At 41.5% G+C, this 23,641-nt stretch overlaps 2 protein-coding genes across 2 annotated transcripts; one reads left to right on the top strand and one right to left on the bottom strand.

Moving 5' to 3' along the window:
* Positions 1-347: 347 nt before the first annotated feature.
* Positions 348-18,679, bottom strand: LOC110845435 (A disintegrin and metalloproteinase with thrombospondin motifs 9). Its single transcript, XM_022091842.2, has 37 exons — positions 17,321-18,679; positions 14,752-15,589; positions 14,328-14,601; positions 13,371-13,860; positions 13,171-13,244; positions 12,850-13,079; positions 12,536-12,606; positions 12,372-12,453; positions 12,077-12,234; positions 11,926-11,989; positions 11,197-11,386; positions 10,698-10,759; positions 10,558-10,589; positions 10,301-10,403; positions 10,038-10,124; positions 9,920-9,931; positions 9,708-9,824; positions 9,584-9,615; positions 9,389-9,465; positions 9,142-9,244; positions 8,791-8,912; positions 6,380-6,564; positions 6,044-6,303; positions 5,667-5,923; positions 5,346-5,567; positions 5,067-5,276; positions 4,304-5,002; positions 4,157-4,225; positions 3,677-3,820; positions 3,105-3,605; positions 2,898-3,041; positions 2,312-2,706; positions 2,094-2,230; positions 1,934-2,025; positions 1,782-1,846; positions 1,649-1,688; positions 348-1,561 (listed from the first exon to the last, which is right to left on the bottom strand). The coding sequence occupies exons 1-37, from the start codon at positions 17,637-17,639 to the stop codon at positions 1,469-1,471; spliced, it is 7,050 nt and encodes a 2,349-aa protein (XP_021947534.1). The 5' UTR covers positions 17,640-18,679; the 3' UTR covers positions 348-1,468.
* LOC110853682 lies at positions 6,768-8,795 on the top strand. The gene is made up of 8 exons (XM_022101997.2): positions 6,768-6,901; positions 6,966-7,032; positions 7,105-7,377; positions 7,440-7,617; positions 7,686-7,880; positions 7,956-8,117; positions 8,185-8,340; positions 8,414-8,795. Exons 3-8 carry the CDS (start codon positions 7,173-7,175, stop codon positions 8,718-8,720), a joined length of 1,203 nt encoding a protein of 400 aa, XP_021957689.1. The 5' UTR covers positions 6,768-6,901; positions 6,966-7,032; positions 7,105-7,172; the 3' UTR covers positions 8,721-8,795.
* Positions 18,680-23,641: the final 4,962 nt, after the last annotated feature.

The raw sequence follows: 23,641 nt of genomic DNA, 5'->3' as shown, positions 1-23,641 counted from the left end.
ATAAATATCGCATGTGAAGCAAAACACTGCAAAAGCTGAATGTACAGTTGTCGCACATATTTACATATGTAAGCACGAAATGGTTTGTATGATGCATGTTCACATGTACATAATCCATTTAGTTTGGATTTAGGCGACAGCCAAATTACTCCAAATGTATGGATGGGATTAAATTGAAATAATAACGAGAATATTAACTAGAAAATTATGATTCATCTCTTCATTACTCACCAGAAGTACACGTTAGCTTCGTATGAATTGGTTGACCCAATGTAATTATGTGCATGCATTAGAGATGCAGTCCGTGATTGACACATGGGTTCGTAATAAAAATTGACACACCGTTATGAATGGCATCAGCTTTGTGAAAAATTTATTGCAATGAATTAAAAAGTTACAAAACAATTAAAAAGCCACAGGCTGTAAAATAATCTATTCATGTTGAGTATTCAAAAATTGCACGACATATAACAAAAGTATTTCGGTGGTATATGACATAAACAAAAAACGACAAACCCGCTGATTGACGGGAATACTTTTTCGGTGTCTACTTTATCGAAGAAGTGACTAGTTTTTACACATTAAATACATAAATCTATAGCTAATAGCTGCAATATGTAGTAGCACCCATTCTTCCCTCCGTCATCCGTTGCTGTCCATATTCCAGAAAGAAAGTTTGCACTGTTCGCTAAAGTGAAGACCGTGGCGTCATAGTACGTGGTTGCTCCATAGAATTTACTATGGTCCACATACTTTTTTAAAAATATACTATCGAATAAAATAAGCTCCAATCTCAAGTAACGATAACACATAGCAAATTGATCAACAAAACAACTTAGTGATTACTGCTACGGCTACTTACAGGCTAGAAAAGGTACAATCCTTAATGAATAACCGCACTAAATACGTACCGATGATTGCACCACCACGACCCATATTATGTATGTATGTATTATTATGAATGCATTTTAAGTACATCTTTGAATTCCTGAATACTGAGTTGAGTTGTGAGTTAAAAGGCACATTCACAATCGCAAAACGGTTGTAGTTACCACAAATTTGCATATTTAAGCCTTAACATAGGTATTTAGTACATACATATTTACAAGCTAATTAAATATAATATTTTATTTATGGCAGTCGTCGAGGCAGTTTCTGTGAAACTAAAGCTATATGACCAAAGTAAAATACCAGTTTATAGGGCAAAGATCTAATATCTCTTCAACTTTGTCGACTTATGAATACGAGCGTCTCAAGCGTGTCCACATTTTAAAATGCATGTACCCTTGAGACATGAGAGGAATGCCGTAGAACGCGGCGGCCTTCCTTCGCCGCCGCCGCAGTGGCAACTAATGGCAGTTTCAAATGGCAGTTAGTTGCAGGTATGTGTATTTATATTAACAAACCAACTGGTTCAAATGCATTGTTCAAATTTCATCGTCTTCTTTGTTCTCCGAGATGATCAAAGTCACTGCACGACGCCCAACTTTAGTCCAATAATTCGATTGGGGCTGCAAGTTCCACAGTATCCACCACATTTCCCTTCAACCTTTTGGTTATCCTGCACCCAAAAATTGTTCAGTTTCATTGTTTAACGGAAGGACTTTCCTTCAGAGTATAACACAAAATATAATTATCATCGACTTACACTTGCTTTCGTTATCTGCATGGTTGGCTTGTGACCTTGGCTGAGGTGGGCAACAGAAGATTTGAAACGTTATTTTTGCGAGCTTATATAAATATATTTTGCAAATATGTGAGATCAAAAGGGAAAATCTTACCTGACCCACGTCGTTACGGGTAATACGGCCAAATGGGTTCGTCTCAAGTCTATGCTGAACCTCCCCTGCGAATTCATTAGTTCGATACGTTTAATTTGTACGGATTTATTAGCGCTCTAAACAAGCATCAACTGAAGCAGACACGCAAATACCTGAGGACAGTTCATCGCACTGCTGTAACAGTCTCCCGACGTACCGAATGGAATGAGATCACCGTTTGATTTTGCAAACATAAAATCATCAGCTGCAATAATTCACAACAGACATTGTACTCTCACTAAATAGTTGCTTGGCTCTTATTCAATTTCTTACTATCAACTCTCAAGTTTGTGACGTTTAATCGAATCTTGTTCCACGTCGTTAACCCAGAGCGTCTGTTTCTATCTTGAACGCATTCACAAGTTTCGAGTCGTCTCCCATTTCTTGGACAAGTTTCTGGACGGATTAGTCTGTTGATTTGGTTTCGAGTATAGATAAAATTATCATCAGTTTCATATACATAATGTAAACAGAATTGTGAGTTTAGTCACCTTTTGTCATAGATTTCAGAAATTCCTTCTTCCCACAATGACAGGTATTCCTTGGGACGTTCCGAACTTAGGCCGTGACAGTAAATGGAAATATTGAGTCCGCCCACGAGCATTTGATACTCGCCGTCCAGATAATTCCCTGCTGCTTTCACTTCCAAGCAGCTTTTCCATCCACACGGACTTCTCGGACACCGTCGTTTTCGAATCGGCTTTTGACCCAACTTTTCACAGTGACGTTGCGGTGTTCGGATGCCATTCAGGGCACAATAAACTTTACGCTTTTGAAACACCTTTCTGTCCTTCTGTCCACAAAATTGGGTGGGTGATGGGCACTCGGACCAATCCTCTATTTTCCAGAAATAGGAACGTGTCGAGTTTGTGCAGCTTTCTGATATCTACAAAGTTTAATTAAAGTTGACGTTAATACCAAATTTTGGTACACCAAATTTAGAAGGAGTGAAATATAATGCAAGGCCCTCCACCCTAACTTTCTCAAATATTTACATTACGCCTCCCTGTCATGTCACTAATTACTACTAAAAATATATTTTCATATATAATTCCGTAAATTAACATCAATTCTTACCATGCAATAGTTGTACTCCTTTGGTTTCTCCATGCTTTCGCAACCATTTGAAGGATCGGGGTCAGGATCTATCCAACCCAACCGGTTGACCCGGTGACACGTTACTTGTCGCTTTTGAAGGCCATACCCGCAAGTTCGGGAGCACTTAAGTAGTAAAATATTATGCTGTTACAACTTTATTCTTATTTGCATATTTTGACTGCTTACTTCTGTCCACTCTGTCGTGACATATTTAAATGGACAGTGGAACCTTGCACAACCTCGTTCGGTTTTAGGCTTTCTTTTTTTCCCTCCCCGTTGACAATACTTGTCGTCAACAACAGTCGTGGTGTTCAATTTTCCAAAATGTCCACCTCGTGTGCATTCCACCGTCCTCATCTTGACCCCCTTCGATCCACAATTCTTGGAGCACTGTGACCAGTTCCCAACTTGCCACCGGTACGGCGAAGTGTGAATGCAATGCTTCTTGCTCAGCACGCATCGTTCGCTATGATCCGGTCTTTTATTTAAAAGTCGGCAGTGATATTCTGGGATTTCTTGACCACTGTGATCATGACATCTCACGGTCCGCTCTCGGTGACCCCAAACTTCTTGAGCACTGTCGTTGCATAGGTCAACTTTCTTTTTTACCGGTTTCACCAACTTTTTAGGATGCAGTTTGGAACTATTGGTAATTGTCGTCGCAGCCGTCGTGGTAATTGCCATACACTAGAAACGATAATAAATGTTGAATTTGCATAGCAGAAGATTCTTAACAAAGAATTGGAAGATGATCGTACCTCTGTCCACTCTGAAACGGACCACACTGGACAAGGTTGATTTTCGGAATCCGCACAAGAACCACTACTTTCGGGCCTTGACTTGCTGTCGCATTCAGCTTCCGGGAGCATGGACGATGGTTTAGATTCATCGACGCATGCAACCTGTTGATTTTTGTCAATAAAATAAGCAAGATCATTCACCCAGTGTTCTTCAAAGTTTTCCATATGAAAGTAATCATTAATCAGTAATCAAATTAACTGCTCAATCGAAACTAAAACGTGAAGGCAAGGTTTATTTTTAGACTTAAATCGTGACAAACAAAAAAAATTGTTCGTCTTCCAAATAGATAATGCGTTCAACTCCAGTGGATATTTCATGTAAGGTGGAAAAAGCATATGGCAAGATGTTTCATCGAAATACCCAACATTTATTTGTCTGGTTCTTATTTCTCTGATCCTTTGTCATTGTTATATGAGCTGATTTATAAATAAGCATACCTGTCTCATTCGAATCCCCCTTGCGTCGTTGTTCCCCACACTCTGCATCACTCCGCACGGTCGCGAACACTACAATTTACCAATTTTACACAATAAATGAAGATTAGAAGGAGACAGATGCGCAATAATATCTAAACATGCACTTACCTTCCCCCATGGCCCAGTCCTCCAACGTCCGTTGGCCTTGCAGTACGAGGTGCACGTGCGGCTGCTGTCCGGCTTTGGATTCAAGCAATCGGACTCTTCCAACTCGTTCGAGTAGGAACTTTCTCCGTCGGATTGGATACATTTCACTTCTCGTGTTTCATAACCTATGCGGTTTTCGCACGTAGAGTTGCAACGGTCCCACTCCTTCGTGAACCACACCCCACATGCTCGACTGTTCAGCGGCCTCTGCTCCACACACCGGCTGTCTTTTGGACACTTGACTTCGCGAATTTGAATGGCATTGACTCCCGACTTGAAACATGTACTCCACGGCCCTGTGATCCAGTCACTGCTGTGACCCTCATCCTCTCCAATCGTATTATCGCTAATGAGGGGCAGACTTATGCCAGCCTGAGCAGGTTTACTGCCACTAAATGGGAGCCTGGTGGCTGATGCAGCAGAAAATAGCGAATTCTGTCGGTGCATTTGTTGTCGTTGAAGATGCATTTGATGCTGAGCCACGATGCAGTCATCAGGAATCACAGCGTCACAAGGTTTAGATGACATTGGTTTATTGGCGAGAAGTCGATCGCAAAGACTGTCAGTGACTTGCTTCTGTTGTTTCCGACTTCCTTGCTGCATAATGCACACGATTGATCTGCTCCGATATCCAGTGGACGGAGTACACCTTGTGGTACACTAAAATATTTCAAAAATACAGAAATTTAACAAGACGACTTACATGCTTTTCAACATTACTCACGTCGCTCCAGTGGTCGTCGTCAGTAAATTGTGTAACAAAGTTGTCACTTGAAGTCATGATGGCCCACTCAACACACGGTATGTCAGCCTCACACGTTCGTTCCAACGGAGGTTTTGGCAAATGATTGCAAAAATCAGAAGGTCCGATGACATCGTCCAGATAGCAAGCGTACGCACCTCGACTAATTCCTTGTCCACATGTTGAAGAACACTGCATTCATTTCAATATATTTAAAATAGGCGTAAATTGGGTGGCGAATAAGGGTAACTTTATTCGTACGGGACTCCACTGATCGATTTTCCATTGACCGCACGGCCCACTGTTACATTTTTTCCGACTGCTTGGCTTGACTCCGGCGCACTCAGCGTCAGCAAGGCGAATGTAGGGAACGTTTTCTTGCTCGGAACTAGCACTCCTTATCCCCTGTTGCACATTGTACTTCTGACACCAAACATTTCTATACTGTGTTCCTTCCCCACACCGCGCACTGCACTCTGACCACTGAAAATTAGCATAAAGGGAGAATTACACATTGATCCTCACGAAGCTTGATGACACAGTGACGACAATGAAGATGTTGTTGAGAATGTGATGTTATACCTGCGTTTGACGCCATTTGGGTCGCGAGCACTCCACAACGCACTCCGGAGTAGAGTCACCTTTCTCCAGTTTCGAACAGTATCCGTCCGAAATAAATGTTTTGTTTCCAGACGTGTCACGCACACATTTGAAACTGACCTCGGTTTTATTTGGGTGAACACAGTCGCAAGGTTTCTGCACTTTAGACCATTTTAGCGTGCAATGCATATTGCATGGTCTTCGAACATCTTGTGGTTGCCCAATATTTCTGCAGTACTCTAAAAAAACAAGCCAGCATTTAATCGGAGTTGCATATTTTACCAATTTTTGCATCTAATTTTGTCAAAAATATTGGCTAAGATAAATAAATAAACCAATGCATATCATAGGATTGTTACCTGACGAAATCTCGGAACCCGACCTCGCATTTGTGCAAACTTGAATTTGCATTTGAGACCCTTGGCAAATTTCTGAACAAGTTGTCCACCGATCTGAATGAGTCCATCGAGCTTCTTCCGAGTTGCTATTACTTCGTCCCCCACCACTCTCGGAATTATAGTTGAGACTGATGACATACTGATACACGATGTCCGGGGGGTTCAGCTTCCCCACGCTTAGCACTTGCAAAACTAAATCCGACTTGATCGGACGGGAAGAGCTGGACAAAAATGCAGTCACCTTAATGAACTACGAGTTTCGCTTGCAAAATAACAAAAATTCACGTATGTACTTACGAGTTAATACGTTCTACGACTTCATCTGAACCAGAATACTCCAAAATGGATCCACCGTAATGCAACGTCTTTCTAAACATGGAGACAACGAATTGCCCATTGAGAATGAATTCCTCGTTATTGCTGTCCATCAGGGCCAAATAGTTGTCATCTCTCGCCGTGTCATCAAAGGAACGTTGGCGAATCTTAATCAGACAGTGCATGTTAGTATTTACATATTTTCTAGGTAATTACCCAAAGTTCCCCCTTGTTTTTGGAATAAAAACACAAGAGCTCCCCATTCTTCCCCACGGGTAGGTAATCATATTGGGGTAATGTTAGATGGGAGAACTTATTCATTTACTCTTTCAATCTCTGCGATGTTTAAACTACTCGAAGTAGTCTTTTAGTAAACAACCTGGTGCTTGTCACAAATTTATTGATTTCAGTCACAGCTAACTAATTGTCTAGCCATCCTAGTCATGTCGTTTAGTAAACTTCAGGGAGATATTGAGTTAAAGTTTGGTGAAATTAAAAAATACGGTAAGTTCAGTCACAAATTTGTCTTAAATGAGATGGTGAAATTTTTATTTTGTCTTTTTAATAGTGAAGTCAATTGTAATCAGAGTGAAGGGAATTGGGTCGGACGGATCATCCGAGGAACTTCCTAAAGTGTACGTTGTAAGACTTATGATGCACACATTTAAATTTGCAGATCTGACATTGTTACTTTCAATTTTCGTCAGGGATCGACTAGTAGAGAAAGCAAAAAAATTGGTGCTGGAGACAAATACAGCCATGTGTGAATTACACGATGTCGAGCTGGATTCCACTTCCAAACACATCAAGACACGAAATAAATTGGCAAAAGACTTCGGAGAGATATTGGTCGGGTACCGTGAAACAATGTGGTATACAAAATTGCATATTCAATGGTACTTCAGTCTATGTCATTGAAAAAATTGATGGTCAATACACCGCGTCCGCTAAGCAAAAAACCGAACTGCTTGAAATGAATGGTATAAGTTGTTGACATTCAGACAGTATGTCGTGAGTTCTAAATGTGCATGTTATTATCTAGGTGTTGAAGTGAACCGCGTTCTGATACAAGTATACAGAGATGCGTTATTTAGACCAAGGGAGTTGACATATGGAGAGTCTTCCCTGCAAGATAAGTTTCTTTGGGCAAAACATGCAATTATATTGACGAATAATCGAAGCAAGGCTAACGGTGTGACTGGGACATCTTGTAGTTATCTGTGAGTTATTTTGTCATATGCAGTAACTGATTCACATTTCATAGTTATACAAAACTTTTAAATTTCAGCGATAAATGGACAATCCCATTGTTTGCTGATCCAATTGAAGTAATTGACCCCTCACTTTTTGGTGCCTCTTTCAAGAGTGCTGAAGCACTAAAAAGTTATACCCGAGACTACAAGGAAGCAAAGTGTTCAATCAAGCCAAAAAGTGTAAAGAAACTCTTGTCAAGACACTGGGATGTCATAAATTCTGCTATTAAGTAATACCAAATGATGAATTTCTAATTGTGTTTCGATGTTTACATTATAGCGACTTTTTTGGGTTTGTTTCCTAGTTCAGCAACAGACAACGTCATCGATGTTGTAGAAAAAGAAGATGAAGTGTGCATTGCATTGGGTGAACCAGAGAAAAAGAAGCGAAAGTCCAGAGGAACGACCGGCAGAGTTGGATGCGATTTCTGTGACTATCGATGCGACAAGCCTTATATCATGAAGAGGTTGGTTTATAAAAACTACGTCGGAATCCATTGTGTATTGTTGTTGTAAACATGTTTAATTTTTTAGACATGTCCGGACCCACACGGGTGAAAAACCTTTCGTTTGTGAAGTTTGTCACGTTGGATTTTCAGATAAATCGTGTTTATGGCGACACACAAAAAACGGATGCACGTTCAAGGGAAAAGGTCGGAAGGTTGGATTCAAGCAGGTCGAAAAAAATAGGTATGCCTGTTTACGTAGCTTTCGAAGTTAACAGTTTTACCTTGCAAATAATCATTTTTTGTTTCATTCATAGACAACTTGTCGTTCTACCGTCTGCGCCCAATGAAGGTTCAACTGCCAACACCGAAGTTGCCGAACTGAGGAACGAGATCGTCACACTCAAGTCAAATTTGCAGAAAAAGGACGAGACCATCATCTTGTTAAATCAAAAGATTGCCGGGTTGGAGAAAAAGTTGACAAAAAGACACCCGTTTTCCAACGTGGAACCCTCAAACGCCATGCAACACATAATTCCATTTCCGCTGAAAAGAACCTCACAGACTGACAACTACCCAAGATCTAATAAAAAATCATCAACGAGCGACGAAAACAATCACTAATAATATTAATAACATTATTCCCATTTGCACAAATGGCAAAATAAAGAAAAATGAATAAAATGTCAATTACATCGATGTTGGAAGCTCCTGCAGGGATTCGGATGACGGTATTGTAACCGTATTTGCTCTCATTGAACGACCCCCGAGTTGTCCGACATGAAACTCCATCGCCACCACAGACCCCACAAATATCTGCAAGAAAGCAAGAAAACGCAACAACGTAAATATTTTGACGAATCTCTGACTTGGGAAAAGAGGGCGAAATAAGTAGTGCATGCATCGACGTATGTACATCACACAAAATCAATGCATCACACAACTATTGGCTCCGTGATTGCAGAGATAAAGGAGAACACTCTTCGTTTGTTTAGTCTGCCAGTGGGAGTGAGATGGATGACCCAGTGTTGTCTTTTGCACTTACCTAGGGCTTTTTTGGAGTGGAGTCTTCGATCACATCCAGCGGGAAGACAAGCACCGTTAACACACACGTCAAAAGTATCATGAGCACATGAAGTACCGTCCACCTATAAAATAACCCATCAGGCCTTATTCCACCGCGGCATCTTTATACATACGCAAAAATGCGCGTCATGAGTGTAAAAGCGTCTCTCATCTTCACGATCTTGTAAATAACTTACTTACAAGTTGTAAGCAAGTAGTAAACTCACCACTTTCTCCCGCAGCAGGTAATATGAACTTGACCCTTGGACTCGGCAGAACAACTTGCATCGATCATTTGGACTGACTGTAGTCCAAACAAAAAATGTTATTGTTATTGTTATGTAGCGGAACGCCTTAATTAGCAAAGTCGAAGCAGTGCAATAATTATGAAGGCGTAGATTTTGGAAGATTTAAATACTTACTTCCGTGATACTTGGGAACCCACGTTATCTCGCTAAAACGGAACGCAAATCAATTTGTTTAGCTCTGTGAAAATCTGCGAAATGTCTCCGCAGCTGCGGCATAATCATTCTGAATACCGTTTACCTTGGTAGGCCTTGAATATTAAAGTTGTCATTGTTAAAATTGGAGCATTGTTCGGCTCTGTAGTCAACCTCGCTGGGGCATTCGTGAGTGAGACAAGACTCGTAACGGACACGGGGGCTAAGAATCAAGGCAAACAGTGTCACTAAATAAACATAGTCGACAGCAAACGACTTACCAGATGCAGTGAAAATGTTTCTAAAAAATCGACTTACCCGATGCAATACCTAAAAAAAATATGAGAATGATGATCAGCCAACTTTGTATATCAGAATAGAAATGTATGCATAATAGTAAGTGTATAGGATATACTGGAATTTGGGCTACACTCACTTCCCACCATTTGAAGGTCGTGGGTTGTCGCATTCTCGGTACGACTTTCGAACCCCGCCCCCACATGTCCGGGAACACTCGCCGTACCTGAAAAATAATACGTGACGATCATCTCAATCTGAAGTCATTGCTCCAATTCAGCATTAGAAAATATAAGCGAAATATTTATTGTTAAAATCTAATCAAAAATCGATTAATTCGAATTCGAATTAGTTTTCATCCCCCTGAAACACCCGTTGACAACAAAAACTAGTTGTACTTACTCCATCCAAGCGCCCCATCCTCCTTGAACCGTCCTGAGCTTCTCCAAGTCCTTCTTAACACAGGCTCCTCGTTGACACCAATTCGAGCCCCCAGATCCGCAGGCTGCGCAGACCAACAGATATATTATTTCAATGCATTTTATTTATTTACAGTCAATTTTTATGCCTATTTTTAACAACGATTTCGTAGAACGACTTTGCCTATTTTTACAATCAAGAAAGCTGTCGTACTTATATTATCAAAACATTTTACGAACCTGTCCCATCAGCCCAAGGCATGTGCTGAGTTCTGAAAATGGACATAGAGATACGGGTCATGCTTGCACATTATTTCTGCACTTTGCATTTCAGTGAATGATCTGTAAAATGGATGGAATAGGTAAAAATGCTCCCTCACCGACAACCCTCCTGCTCCTCCGTCGTGGTTCCCGTCGTGCACCAAAGTCGTTTACAACTGGGCTACAAAATGTGACATAAGAAATGCGTATAAAACGGATTTTACGACTCTCCAGATCATTTGACGCATCTCTCAGCACGTTTGTTTGGAGACCATCTCGCCACTTTGGGAGAATTGCACAAGGAGCGTGCAACCAAAAGGATTGGAGAAGCATAACATTTGTTATCATCACATTGGTATGCGAAGAACTTGGTTAGTTTGGGAGGCATTATTATTATTATTATGCACGGTGCTACATATGTACAAAGTAGTATCGAGATAGTACGTGGTGGAGGTTAACGAACGCATTTTGTGCCGTGTTATGGATTTGCATGTGTATGTATAAATGTTAATTGTGAGGCTTATTAGGTAAGTAGTTGAGTGAGGAGAATGTGAGCAAAGCTGTTAACAAAGTGTTTTGGTGGACGGATGGATGGATGGAGATTAGAAAAGAACGCACCATGTAAGAACAGAGCTTGCTGGATGGACCAAATACGAGTTCGCACTGTTTGTGATCCGAGAATATTTCCCCAGGTTGTTGGGGACTGGTGAAGTTGTCTACCAAATTGGTCTGCGAGTCTGGGTTATCACCGCCTCCAATTAGTAAGTTCAGCCGAGGCGTGTCTTCGAGGCAGGCTCCGTGCCCAGCACTGAAACAAAGTTTTTTGTGTTTGGGTTTCAGATGATTATTTAACTGTCGTCGACTTGGAGCAAGTCGAGGTCCTGCACGTAATAATATAATATGGCACACAACATTAACATACTTTCCTCCATGCATCTGGTTTCACAAACTGCATTTTTATCGCCATTCCTGCTCTTTAACAAGTGCATTCTCACCACACCACATTGTACACTTCCTTCCTTCCGCATTGTACTCGTTAAGCAACGTATTCTAATTTCTAACTTCAATGGGGGCCTTTTAAAAAAGGGCCCCATAACCCAGTCGGCTTCCGCAGTTGTCCCCAGCCCAGGTCACAAAAAAAACAATTCTACTTAGCGAGTTCACACCAAATATGCTAATGCTGGTCTTGGCGACAAAGTGACAGAGGTGACAAAAGGTTGTTTCTCTAGCCGAAGGTAAGAGCGTGTCGGGAGTTGATTGCCACTCCCTTAACGATGTTTATGGCCGAAACGCATGAATTTCCATGAATGAATGAACGTGCGAGTAAACATTTAATAGGCAACTTACTCTAGAAACTCGGTCAGAAAGTGCCTGGAGCATCGAGACCAGGCCCAGGGGTACGTGTTGTGGTCTAAACAGCGAGAAAATTAGTGGCGATTAAGTGACCGAGATTTCCGCCAGATCTCGATATGCATAAGCATTTGGACTGCGAACTTACCTAACATCCGCGACATGACGTAGTGTTGAGGTCCGCTGGCAGAGTTGGGAGTATCGGATGTAAACTGTTGGTGGACATGATTGGCTGACGAAGGATGGTTACTTTGTGAGTCGAGGAACATTTGACATTTGTAGTCGTCATCGTGAGGCATGTTCAACCTGTTTTACATAAGATTTAAAAAATTACTTATAATGGATGGACTTGAAGACATTGTTTTTTAATGGCTACTTTATATTTATCAAGTAACTAGCAAATGTAGTGCGCAGATACTAAAATGTACAAGTTGCAAACTTACACATGGCCAAGTTCATGGGCTATGGTGAATGCAGCCGATAAGCCATTATCTTGGACAATGGCACAGCTCGCGTAGTGGTCGCCTAAAAAATTAAACTCGATTGTGATTGAGTCATCACAACCCACCATAAATTACATTAGAATACAAGCAAGCAGACAACTTACACATTGTTCCCAATTCTGCGAGGCCCAGAGTATCACATTTGTTGAGCCAAGGGTTTCGACAAATCGTCTCCCTTTATTTGTATGCATATACATACGTATAGTTATAAACATGGTAAATTCAACTACTCTGCACTTTCATATGTGCATATGGAAATAAGTAGATTGGAGTTACTCGAGTCGGCAAAATCTTCTCCAGCTCAAAATTTGCAAACTTAAAATTTCAGCGGAGGAAGCAGAAGCGCTTTTTGGCATGCATATGCACTCCCATGAAATCAAATTGACCGACTTTAATGAGTTGATTTATGGAGGCGTACCTAGTCAGAAGAAGAGCCGTATCATGGTGATGTACAGACTTGTCGTCCAAAATGTTATGCTCTTTTTGCCACTTGCAAAAACTGCGGAGCATTTCCGATGCACTTAATCCAGGGAGAGCTTCGGATGAAGCGTTGTTCTCCACGGACAATTTGTTTGTGGCGAAACTTTTGTCTGGGAGGACATGAAAGCTAACCAGAGCAATGTTGATGGGGTTGCCGATGCTCGCGTCCTGCAATGTCAGATCGTAATTTCGTTTGGAAAGTGTAACTATATATCAACCAGTATGCAATTATTCCGGTGACTGTGTATGAATGCGGTACCTTGTAAATGAGACCTACGATGGACATTAGTGTGAGGACGTAGTGCTTCAAATTATCCCCGTGATACGCAGACACTGTTGATGCAAAGTTTTAAAATTTCAAGTCCAATTATAATTTATCAATAGACAGGCAAAAACCAATAAATGAGACACGAGTGAGACTGGTACATAAAAGTAATAAAAATAAAACGAACCACCTACTCGATTTGTCAGTTACCACGCTTAATTCCACGAAGCGTTCTCTTGACATGGATCTTTTGGTCCGTGACTTTGCCTCTAAATTAGATTTTGGCAACTTTGTGGGTTTTGGTGCTAGTCCGCCTGGATTAAGCCAGTAATCGTCCTCTTCATCTTCGTCCTCATAAGTTGGGGATCCGATTTGCAAGTTGTCCGATGACTCGTATGAATAGTCCTCCTCTGTCGCCGTCGTCGTCGACGACGTGCGACTTCCAGCCGTCTTCTCGTCCTTCTCTTCAGCCGCGGAGGCAGTTGCAGGCAGGTCTAAGCCCACTTGGTAAATCTCATGGAGAATCTCATGGTCATCGTTAATATCATGAGTAGATTCTCTTCCAGCGGAGTTGCTCCCATTTCCACTCACTTTTTCTGTCGCCTTTTTCTTCAAGTATTCGTCCGATGTGGGAGACAATGGCTCAATAAAATAGGATCCATGGGATGTACGGATATGACCAGTCTGGGAGCAGTCAACATTGGAATTTATGCATGCAAAAACTATTGTCATTTGAGGGAGAGAAATTCCATAAATCAAAAACACGCATCGTGTCGTAATAACACTCTCTGCATAAGTGCTATATACTCAGCACTCAAAAAACGGGCACAATTTACTCGCCATTTACTCCATTATGCAAAACCGAGTGCATTTCCATCAGAATCAGATCGAACAATCGAAGGCTAGAGTGGATATGGATTTAGATACATTTCTATGTACCATAATATGTGGAGAAAGAGTCGAGTATCATTATATTCCTCAACAGGAATATCAGCAATTTCCTGCTACAGTGTAGCGAAAAAAAAATCTACTATTTTCCTCATCCCTCAAAAAAAGTATTTGTTCATGAGACGAATGTGCAAAAAGTGTACAGAATTTCACTTCCAGAACACGCATAATATTTATGCAAAGCAGTATTAATAATCTCGTACCATTCCATGACACAAGCTGACAGCCACGGATGACTGAGGATCGCCGAGGACAAATCCATTGTAAAAGCAGCCGCTGATTTTCCCTCCGAGATTTTCTCTCCACATGAGACTTTCATTACTGACCCTGCTGCTGCTGAACGGTGGTTCTTGTTGTCGATGGGGGTCTGTTGTGGTGGTGGTGTGAGTGGTGATGGCGAAATTGGGGGTGAGAAATGAGTGCTTCTGGGGAATGAGGTTTAGCATCAAGTGGAAACGATGACCAAAAGCATGAAACCTAATAATAGTAGCGAATATTATTAGTGATGAGGCGTAACCTCAACTAATTTGGTTGTGTTGCTCGACAAATTTATTCCTGGGGCCTATTAACATGCTACCCAACTGGGCCACACAACATTACACAAGGCTTAGCATTTCACGTACTCACCGGTATTGGGGGTGTGGATCCCAAATTATAGCATGTGATTTACGGAAATGACCCGTATTGTACCATTTGTTTGCTCTCCTACTCCAACTTTCTCCATTGTGCTCCCATTTCGTTTGGTTTTGTACTTTGGGTGGTTGTGGTGGCAGTAGTTGTTGTGGCGTTGGATCAGAAAAATGTTCATTCAGACGACCATTATTGTTCTCCCCCTCCTTGGTTATGGGCAGTGGGGGGAGTGGCAGTGACAGACCGGAAGACGACTCAGCCGCCGCCGTCCTTGTGCTTTTATGGGAATCCGATAATTCTGAATCATTCGCTTTGTCATAATTCCGGGATTTTGGAGAAAGTTGTGTCGAGCTGGCAGTGGTAGCAGAAGTAGCAGCAGTAGCAGCGTATACTTGGTGATGGTGGGGCAGTGGTTGTGGTGGCTTCTTATTGTCAGCATCCACCCTAATTCCATAGCCTCCTCCTTTGGCATTTGGATGAGTTATGTCAAATCGGTGGTTTGGTGGGTGAGCTGCTTCGGGGACGTTTTTATGACTGTGCGATGTGACACTATTGCTTCTTTTGGCGTTGCTGAAGCGATGAGGCGTCGTGTTTGTTGAGGAGGTGTCATCAGTGAGGTAATCATCCGTGTCCAAATCGTCAAAAAGCCAGACCCCACCCAACGTCCCCTCATGCTTGCGACGCCGACGGAGGGCCAAGTCCTCATGCTCGTAGTCCTGGTCTGTTACCGGAGGTAGTTTGTAAATGTAAATCAACTCTCTTCGCAACTTGGCCACGTTCTTTCTGCTAATCGTCTCCAGCAATCGATTGTGCTCCTCGACAGAGTCTGCTGCACCTGCAGTTGTGGAGTCAGTAATGTTACAGCATAAATCAAAGAAGGAAACCTGAGCCAATTATTAAATCCGTGCATTGCGGGATGATTGCCCTACCCTCGATCGTCCTCGTCGCCGTATTCAGTTTCACTTTTATTACACTCACTGCATTCACCACGATGCTGCTATATGCTCAGTATTTTGTAACGATAAACCAGGTTTTATTCCACGTCTGCAGGCCAGCCAACTCAACGCTACGACACGACACGACTTTTTTCCAATCAGCCAGCAAGGTACACAAGCATAGCACATACGTAAAAGACGTGAATTGAATATGTATGTGTGCATACTACTAATCCTAAGATGTCGTGCTACTTGGTGCATTCGAGACATGATGCAAACCTGGTTTGTGATTTGACATTTAGCCTTTCTCTTACTTTCATGGCTCAGTTGTGGTGCATGGGCTACTTGCAAAAACTAAACAAATCCATTATTGACTGCAAGGTAGGATTGGCTTGGACGGCGATGATGACGATTGATAACTGACGAGACAACAAGCCGGCTCTTGCAAAAATGACATGCGAGAACGGAGCGTACCAAATATCCTTCTTGCGTCACATACATGAGCCGAAAACTTGAGGAGTAGGGGTTGCACTATATTTGCATGTGCAAAACTATATGTGTACGAGCCTGTTGTTAGTCCGACCGGGTTGTTCATATTATTAGAGATATAATAATAATGACATATTTTTCTACCACCTCGACGGCTGCTCCTCATTCTTAATTTAAACAGAATGCGGCAGTTCAACTTTGTCAGTTGGTCTCGGTTCAGTTAAAATTTGGCTTTGGCTTTGACTATTTGTCTTGGTCTGGGATTGGCATCGCATGGCATGTCGTTTTACCGTGTGTGCATATGAACATACATTCGTGTGTGTGGCGTGGCGTGGCTGGTGCACTGCTCCCATAAACCGACTGATTGAATACGTTTCATTCTGCCGAAACGATTCGCGAATGAGAATGGCAAATGTTTAAACGCTCCTGCTTCGCGTCGTCTGCTGCATGAATGCGTTGTAGGGCAAGGGTTTATGTGCACGAATGAAAGTGAAATTAATGGAATAATAAATACACGCTCAATGTGTAAACAGAGGAAGTTATCTTCACACGCATTATTAAAGCCTATAAAATACTTATAACATTGTATTTGGTCAACAATGTTGCCAATAATGTCGGAGGATCCTCCAAATGTCTTCTGCTGCTTCGACTGTATTTTGTATTTTAGGTGTCAGCAGTTTCAGGAACATAAATTGCTGACACATTTCATGTTAACGAGTGTTGCTACACATGTAGAAAAAACAGTGTGTATTTAAAATAAGAATAATTTTATGGCAAAAATTATATCCCTCTCGTGCACATTAAAATGACACGCCAAAGTTGGCAAAAAATGATCAATTTAAATCAATTCATTGCATTCATCCATCCTTTTTTATGGGGCCTAAAAATGGATATCTTCTGCTGTAACGTAGATGTCCTACTACACATAAATACATACATATCTACGTATTTACGTGTGTGGATGCATAAGTATGGAGGAGTGTAGTTGTGCATACGGAGTGACTAGAGGAGCGAAAATAGTTTTAATAGACACGAGATAACGATGACATTATGAAATGAATGAAGGAAAGCCATACGTCAGGAGAGTGACATTATCAGGAGCATACTACTAATGATAACCAAGTGTTTTAAAGAGGACGCACCAGACCATGAAGATGAGTCCTTGTGGTGCTGGAGTTGAGAATGTGGACCAGCAGCAGCAGTTGCATTTCTCGATGCACCACTCTCCCCATAGAAGGACGACGAGGCTTCACTGGACACTATGGCAGCACTGCTATCTGTTAACCTAACGTCCCCCTCCGATGTCCACTCTCCGAAGGGGTCAACCTGAGACTTGTGAGGTACACCAACGTAGTAAAAGTATGAGTAGAGACACAGCGGACTGAGAATCAGTGTCGTTACGCCGATGAGGAGTAAAAGCATGCGAAAAATATTTGTTGTAGGCTTTCTAATTTTTTCCATCTTCGTGCAGGACACTTGGCTGCAGCTACGTCGCCTTCTTCTTCTTGTTCCTCTTTTTACTCGTCTTCTGAGGCTTTGGAGATGCCGGAGAAGAAATTGCACTTTCAGCACGTTTCCATTCCGAGTCTTTATTTATCACGATCACATTACATATTGCATTCCTCTCTCTCTCATTCCATCTCACTCGGTAAATGTCCTCACAGATTTCAAGTACTTGCACATTTTCCAAACTTTTTGTCACAACCCCACAAATCGAACCCGGCTCAAAGGTGTGGAAACTTTGGAATTCGCAGCAGTCAATTCACCGGCTGCTATGTGTAATCCTGCGTACCAATATTCTACCCACACACACACAGGTTGTACGCTATACTTATGTGCACACCTTGCTATTGACCACGAATGCAAGCGTGCATGTGAGATCTCATTCTCCTTCCTACGATTATGATTATTTGAACGAGTGTAGTGAGAGGATGGATGGATTGGGTTTCATTAAAGGAATGAGAGACGAGGAACAAGGTGCAGCCGTGGCAGTGCAGGAACAGAAAATGCAGCTCATGATTTATGAACAAGAGTCGCGTCGCGTCTCACATTCTAAATTCACTTTCACCCCAACAACTCCCACAACCCAACTGAGACAACAATGAGGATTCCAATGCAACGAGGCAATATCACTGGCACTTGCACTTGCTTTGTAGTTGCGAAAAGTGTGGACATCACCCGAGCGTCGAAATCGGTGCAATTTTACTGGACCGGAAGGGGGCTTAAAAAGTAGGTCCTGGGACCAAAGTCCTGGTGCAGAAGAAGGGGGAGAGGAGGAAGAAGAGGTAAAAGTGTGGCGGCGATGATGAGCTGATGGCGAGATGTTCTCGGTCTAGCGTTGGTGCACCGTGTGAGCTTGAGAGACCAGGAGGACGGAGACCAGACAGGCAGACTATGATAATGGCCCGTAGCATAGGACACTCTGGTATTAAAGAACGGGCCAAGTCGGAGGAGAGCAAGTTAAAAAAGCTACACACACGAAATGCAATGGCAATCCCCTTTCTTTACTCATGCATTGCGACGACTGACTTGCTAAACGTAATGTTTCCTATATTTCTTCTCTCCTACTCCACACCATCATCTTCTTGCTCGTACATGAAGTGGTGGAGGAGGTGGTGGTAAGTAAGTGAATACAATGCCACGCTCGTATGGTAAAAAGTCCAAGACTTTTGGAGATGGAATAAATAAAAGGAAAGGGTTGAGCAGCAGCTATACGACGACGACCAACACGACGACGAGTTTACATGTCTCCAAACACTGCGAGTAAAAGTTGGGTTATTATTACTTGAGAATCTCAAGTTGAGATTTCTTGCCTAGCTCTTCTGCAGCCTGTGTATGTACCAGAGCTCACTTTGTGAGATCTCTCTCTCTCGGTGGACTAAAGATGCGCCGTAATAAGTAATACGAATCCATGGCTTATGCATCTCATACATTCATTCACACACACTTACATATCATTACTCGCTAGATATTCCACCTACATGTGTGCATACCTATGCGAGCTACATACGTGGATGATGATGAGCAGTTATGTAATGTGGACTCTGCTTTTTATGTTATTATTCTCATCTTTCCACACAGATAAGCGACGGATAGGAGGACGATTGACTGGTGATCACCTCTCGCCCTACTCACTCAATCACCCATTCTCATGCATGTGTACATACATCTCCAATCGCATCATCCCACCAGTTCAAGAATTTCGGTTTAGATCAGCACGACACGGGTAGGACGGGACGGCTTCTCTCCCGTTCCCACCAGGAAGGATATTCATATGTACGAGATGCAATGAGACCCATCCCGGCCCGATCTGAGAGATTTAGCTGAACGACGAGATCATATCATTAGCACACCACTAAATGGCATGCTAAACACCCAGGACTAAAAAATTGTGAGCGAGCTGGGGAAGTAGATATTTCCAAGTCCTTGGGCGAAGGAAGGGGTTGGAATTGCCAGAGATTTTTACAAGATTTCGGATAAGAAGAAGATGAAGGAGACGGATGCTTGAAAGATTTATTTCTCAACCCATTTTATTTGTACAGCAGCGTCTTTGGAGTTTAGTTTAAAGTTTCAAACTAGATTTGCCCACACTCACACACAGACAAATTAAAATAACATGTTTGAATTCCCGAGAAGACGAAGGGTTCTTGCTCTTGCACTCTCTCTGCATATGCTGAGAGAAGTATCAAACCTCCAATAATAATTCCTACAATTAGTCTGGTTGGTTTCGTAGTTTTTGGGTATTTTTTCAAGTTGAAGTTGAAGGACGAACGAGGAACGCCAACCATTTGCCATCAAGCATTAAGAGTTCGATTAAGAATTCATCCAACATTTGCAGATGGCTGAAATTAATGTTGGCTGAAAGTTGGGTGTTATTAAATTGATTCGTTCCTTGTTTTAATTTGCTTCAAGTCAAAAGTGATGTCCGTGGGCTTTATTCTTTTGATTCCAACTCTTTTGACCATTCTTGCAGACCAGACCAAAATTCATGATGAGGATGAAGATGCTGATGCTGATGAGATCACACATAATATCTGGCCAGCAGTCCATTATTCAGCTCTGCCCGTCGTTAGTGATGAGTGGCAGAGTGTTGAATAAATTGTGGAGCTCAAACTGGTCAAAAAACTATGTGCGTGTAGTGCGATTTGATGTCATGTAATGCGATTGTAATTGTTGGATGAAGCATTACTCTCCTGATTTCTGCATGCTGCTCTGCTCCCCTCTGAACAGAAAGAAAGAAAGAAATCACTCTTCTCCATGGATGTCTCTTCTCTCATTGTGAGACGGAGATGCATACTATTTATTTCATGCATGATCGCAGTACCACTTTGGTGAATGACTATATGGCGATAAGTACCACGGTGGCCAGCTTAATTGTTTTACTGGAGGCAGTTTAGATTATTTGCAGCTCTTATTACTTTGTAGAAATCCTCTCTGTTGGCATACTCCAAAGGAGCAGGACGAATTAGAATATTGCCAAAAACATCGGATTGGACTCATGGCGTATGTATGTAGATATGTGCATGTGATGGACACATATATTTAGCTTGCGTAAAATTATGTATTACTTGCTGCCCACCATGATCATCAACTGGCGACTGTTATGGAGTTCTTAAATAAATCCTCTCGACTCGTTATTATTGTAATCACAAAACATGAGCTTTTGAAATAGATGGAATAAAAAAGGTCTTAAAATTCTACAAGGCGATTCCAGTGATATGACGCTTGATGTTTATTATATTTTCCTTTTGCTGCATTCGGCAATAATGCACCACCACCGCCACGACCACGGTAGGAAAGCAAAACAAATTTCGCTTGGACGGGTAACAAACAATTTCAGTCCATACTTGCAGAGCATTCACTGAAAATCTCTCCCACACCACTTCACTATCAATTCAGACATCACTTTGAAAGATGGACAAGTCTATATTTTCTACATCAAATATTAACGACTTGAAGAGCATGCATCCTCAAACAAGTGCAGACTTGAAAAAAATTATCTTTAGTGTTGCATTGAACAAGAGCTTGACTGCCTTTTGGCTGGCTTCTTGGGCTTCTGCACATTTTTGAGTGGTGCAATATCGAGTTTTTTTTCTAATTCACACAGACGGAGGCTTGAAACTAAAAAGGGAGAAATACGAATAATACGCATAATAAGTGTCTGCAGCTGAAGACATTTGTAGAAATCAAGTTGAATTGACCAGAGTGGACAGGACGAGTAAAAACGTGCAATTTTGTGAGGATTGAAGGGGAGCCATGAGTCATAAACCCAGCATGGAATATGTGTTTTCATTGAATACAAATTAGCAACTGACTGACTGATGAAGCGACGTTTTATTGCCAGCCATATGGGGAACTAGTTTTTAAACCACACTTCGTCATTAAATAATCTCAATGAAAAACTAGGAGGAATTTTCTGCTCATGTGCTCTGCCTGGACTTGTAACACAGCCTCCAGACATATTTCCAAACAACCAGCACTAACATTTTAACGCGAATGTTAATATCAAGTCTGAATAATAATAACAATAATAAAAGAATGTGTGATGATAGTCAGTCGCGTACTTTGTGATTCCTTTGTCTCAAAAAGTGATGGGTTTCTGATGCGATGCGACGTCTGTCGAATTTCGCTCGTTGTAAAACACACTTTGGCAAAGAGAGGGACGAGAGATTTAATTTAATTGACGGTTTATGACAAGACGATAAACCTTGTTTGGCGATGGGCCGTTTGATGTTTTCGATGGAAAAAACTTTTGGTGGACATTTTTCGTCAGTTGGAATTTCATCAAGGCTAATTGTAGCCGTATGCTCTTTCCACGCATGCAAATGAGGGGAGTGCGTAAATTAAGGACTCACGAAGCTGATGCGTTCAAATTGAAGATGACCTTTTACATCCCTCTGTTTGACATTCAATAAGTTCATGACAAATTTAAAGATGAGTAAAACAACATTAATGTCAGTCAAATGAAGCAAGATTTACCTCACTCGCATCCAAAGTCTTGTTATTATGATTGTTTTAACGATTTCAGCAGAACTACAGATATTTACCGCTCCAAATTCGTCTTCGTCTTTATTATTGCTGGTAATTATTTAAGTCCTGCACGAAATGAGAGTCAAGCAAAATACACAATGAAGGCTTAAAACATTTCACACATGATATTTGTATTAGTGCAAAAGAAGAGCAACAGTACGAGGTGCACATATTTGCATAATTAATAATCAATCCGAGTAGATTTCCATACATTTTGCTTCAAACGCTATTTTTCATATGAAAGTAAGTCATGTTATTCTGCTCATTCTGCTAAACAAACAGGTCGAAATTAGAAACTATCGCTGCCATCCAACCCGTAAATCTTTGTTGCATAATGAAGCCTACATACATACTTACTTGTCAACCGAATAAAGTAACCCTAACACAACGCCAACCCGTTTTTTGCCGTAATAATTTTTATGTTAGGCGACAATTCTGTGCTTTATGACATTCAACGTCGGACATAACATATGGAAAATAAGGCTGCATATGAGACACGAATTGAATATTTTGAATATTTACTATACACTTTTACTGTTCATTTTGCGGAATCTGTTGCAGATCAGCATTTGGGTTTCCACTCCTCCTTCTGCCTCCTCCTCCCTCGCACTTAGGAGGGGAGCTTGCGAGGTTGATAATAACAGATCTTGGTGCCCTTTGGATATGTGGTAGGGACCCATGAGTGTACTAAAACCCTGAAGTAGTTTGACTCCATGGCCACATTTGCGCCCGCCACACCCACTCAAAAATGTCCAAAAAACGCTTTCACCCCAGTTTTCACTCACTCAAATCCACGCCAAAAATCCAATTTTACTCGGATTTTGAAATTTCTTTCACCATTATACTCCCAGATAGTTGCTTTCTTCAATCCAATATCAAACTCAATTTTATTGATGATTATTTCGCAAACATAATTTGTTTTGTTGATGACTACAACAATGCTCATTCAGAATTTTAAATTTTAAAAATACTAAAAATTTCGAAAAAATTGAGTTTGATATTGGATTGAAGAAAGCAACTATCTGGGAGTATAATGGTGAAAGAAATTTCAAAATCCGAGTAAAATTGGATTTTTGGCGTGGATTTGAGTGAGTGAAAACTGGGGTGAAAGCGTTTTTTGGACATTTTTGAGTGGGTGTGGCGGGCGCAAATGTGGCCATGGAGTCAAACTACTTCAGGGTTTTAGTACACTCATGGGTCCCTACCACATATCCAAAGGGCACCAAGATCTGTTATTATCAACCTCGCAAGCTCCCCTCCTTAATTCAAGCAGATTAGGCAGATTTGGCAGCCCACCAAACAAAATAGTGCACATGTATGTGTATGATCTGCATGGGACAAGTATATTTATTGTATTAAAAGGATTGCATAAATTGTCTTGCGGAAGCACTGTCGACATAAACACGGGACAGTCTTTGACACTTTAAGACCTT

The sequence above is a fragment of the Folsomia candida genome, unplaced genomic scaffold (genome assembly GCF_002217175.1).
Source record: "Folsomia candida strain VU population unplaced genomic scaffold, ASM221717v1 Fcan01_Sc001, whole genome shotgun sequence".
NCBI classification, from domain to species: domain Eukaryota; kingdom Metazoa; phylum Arthropoda; class Collembola; order Entomobryomorpha; family Isotomidae; genus Folsomia; species Folsomia candida.
This window is presented reverse-complemented; position numbering and strand designations above follow the sequence as displayed.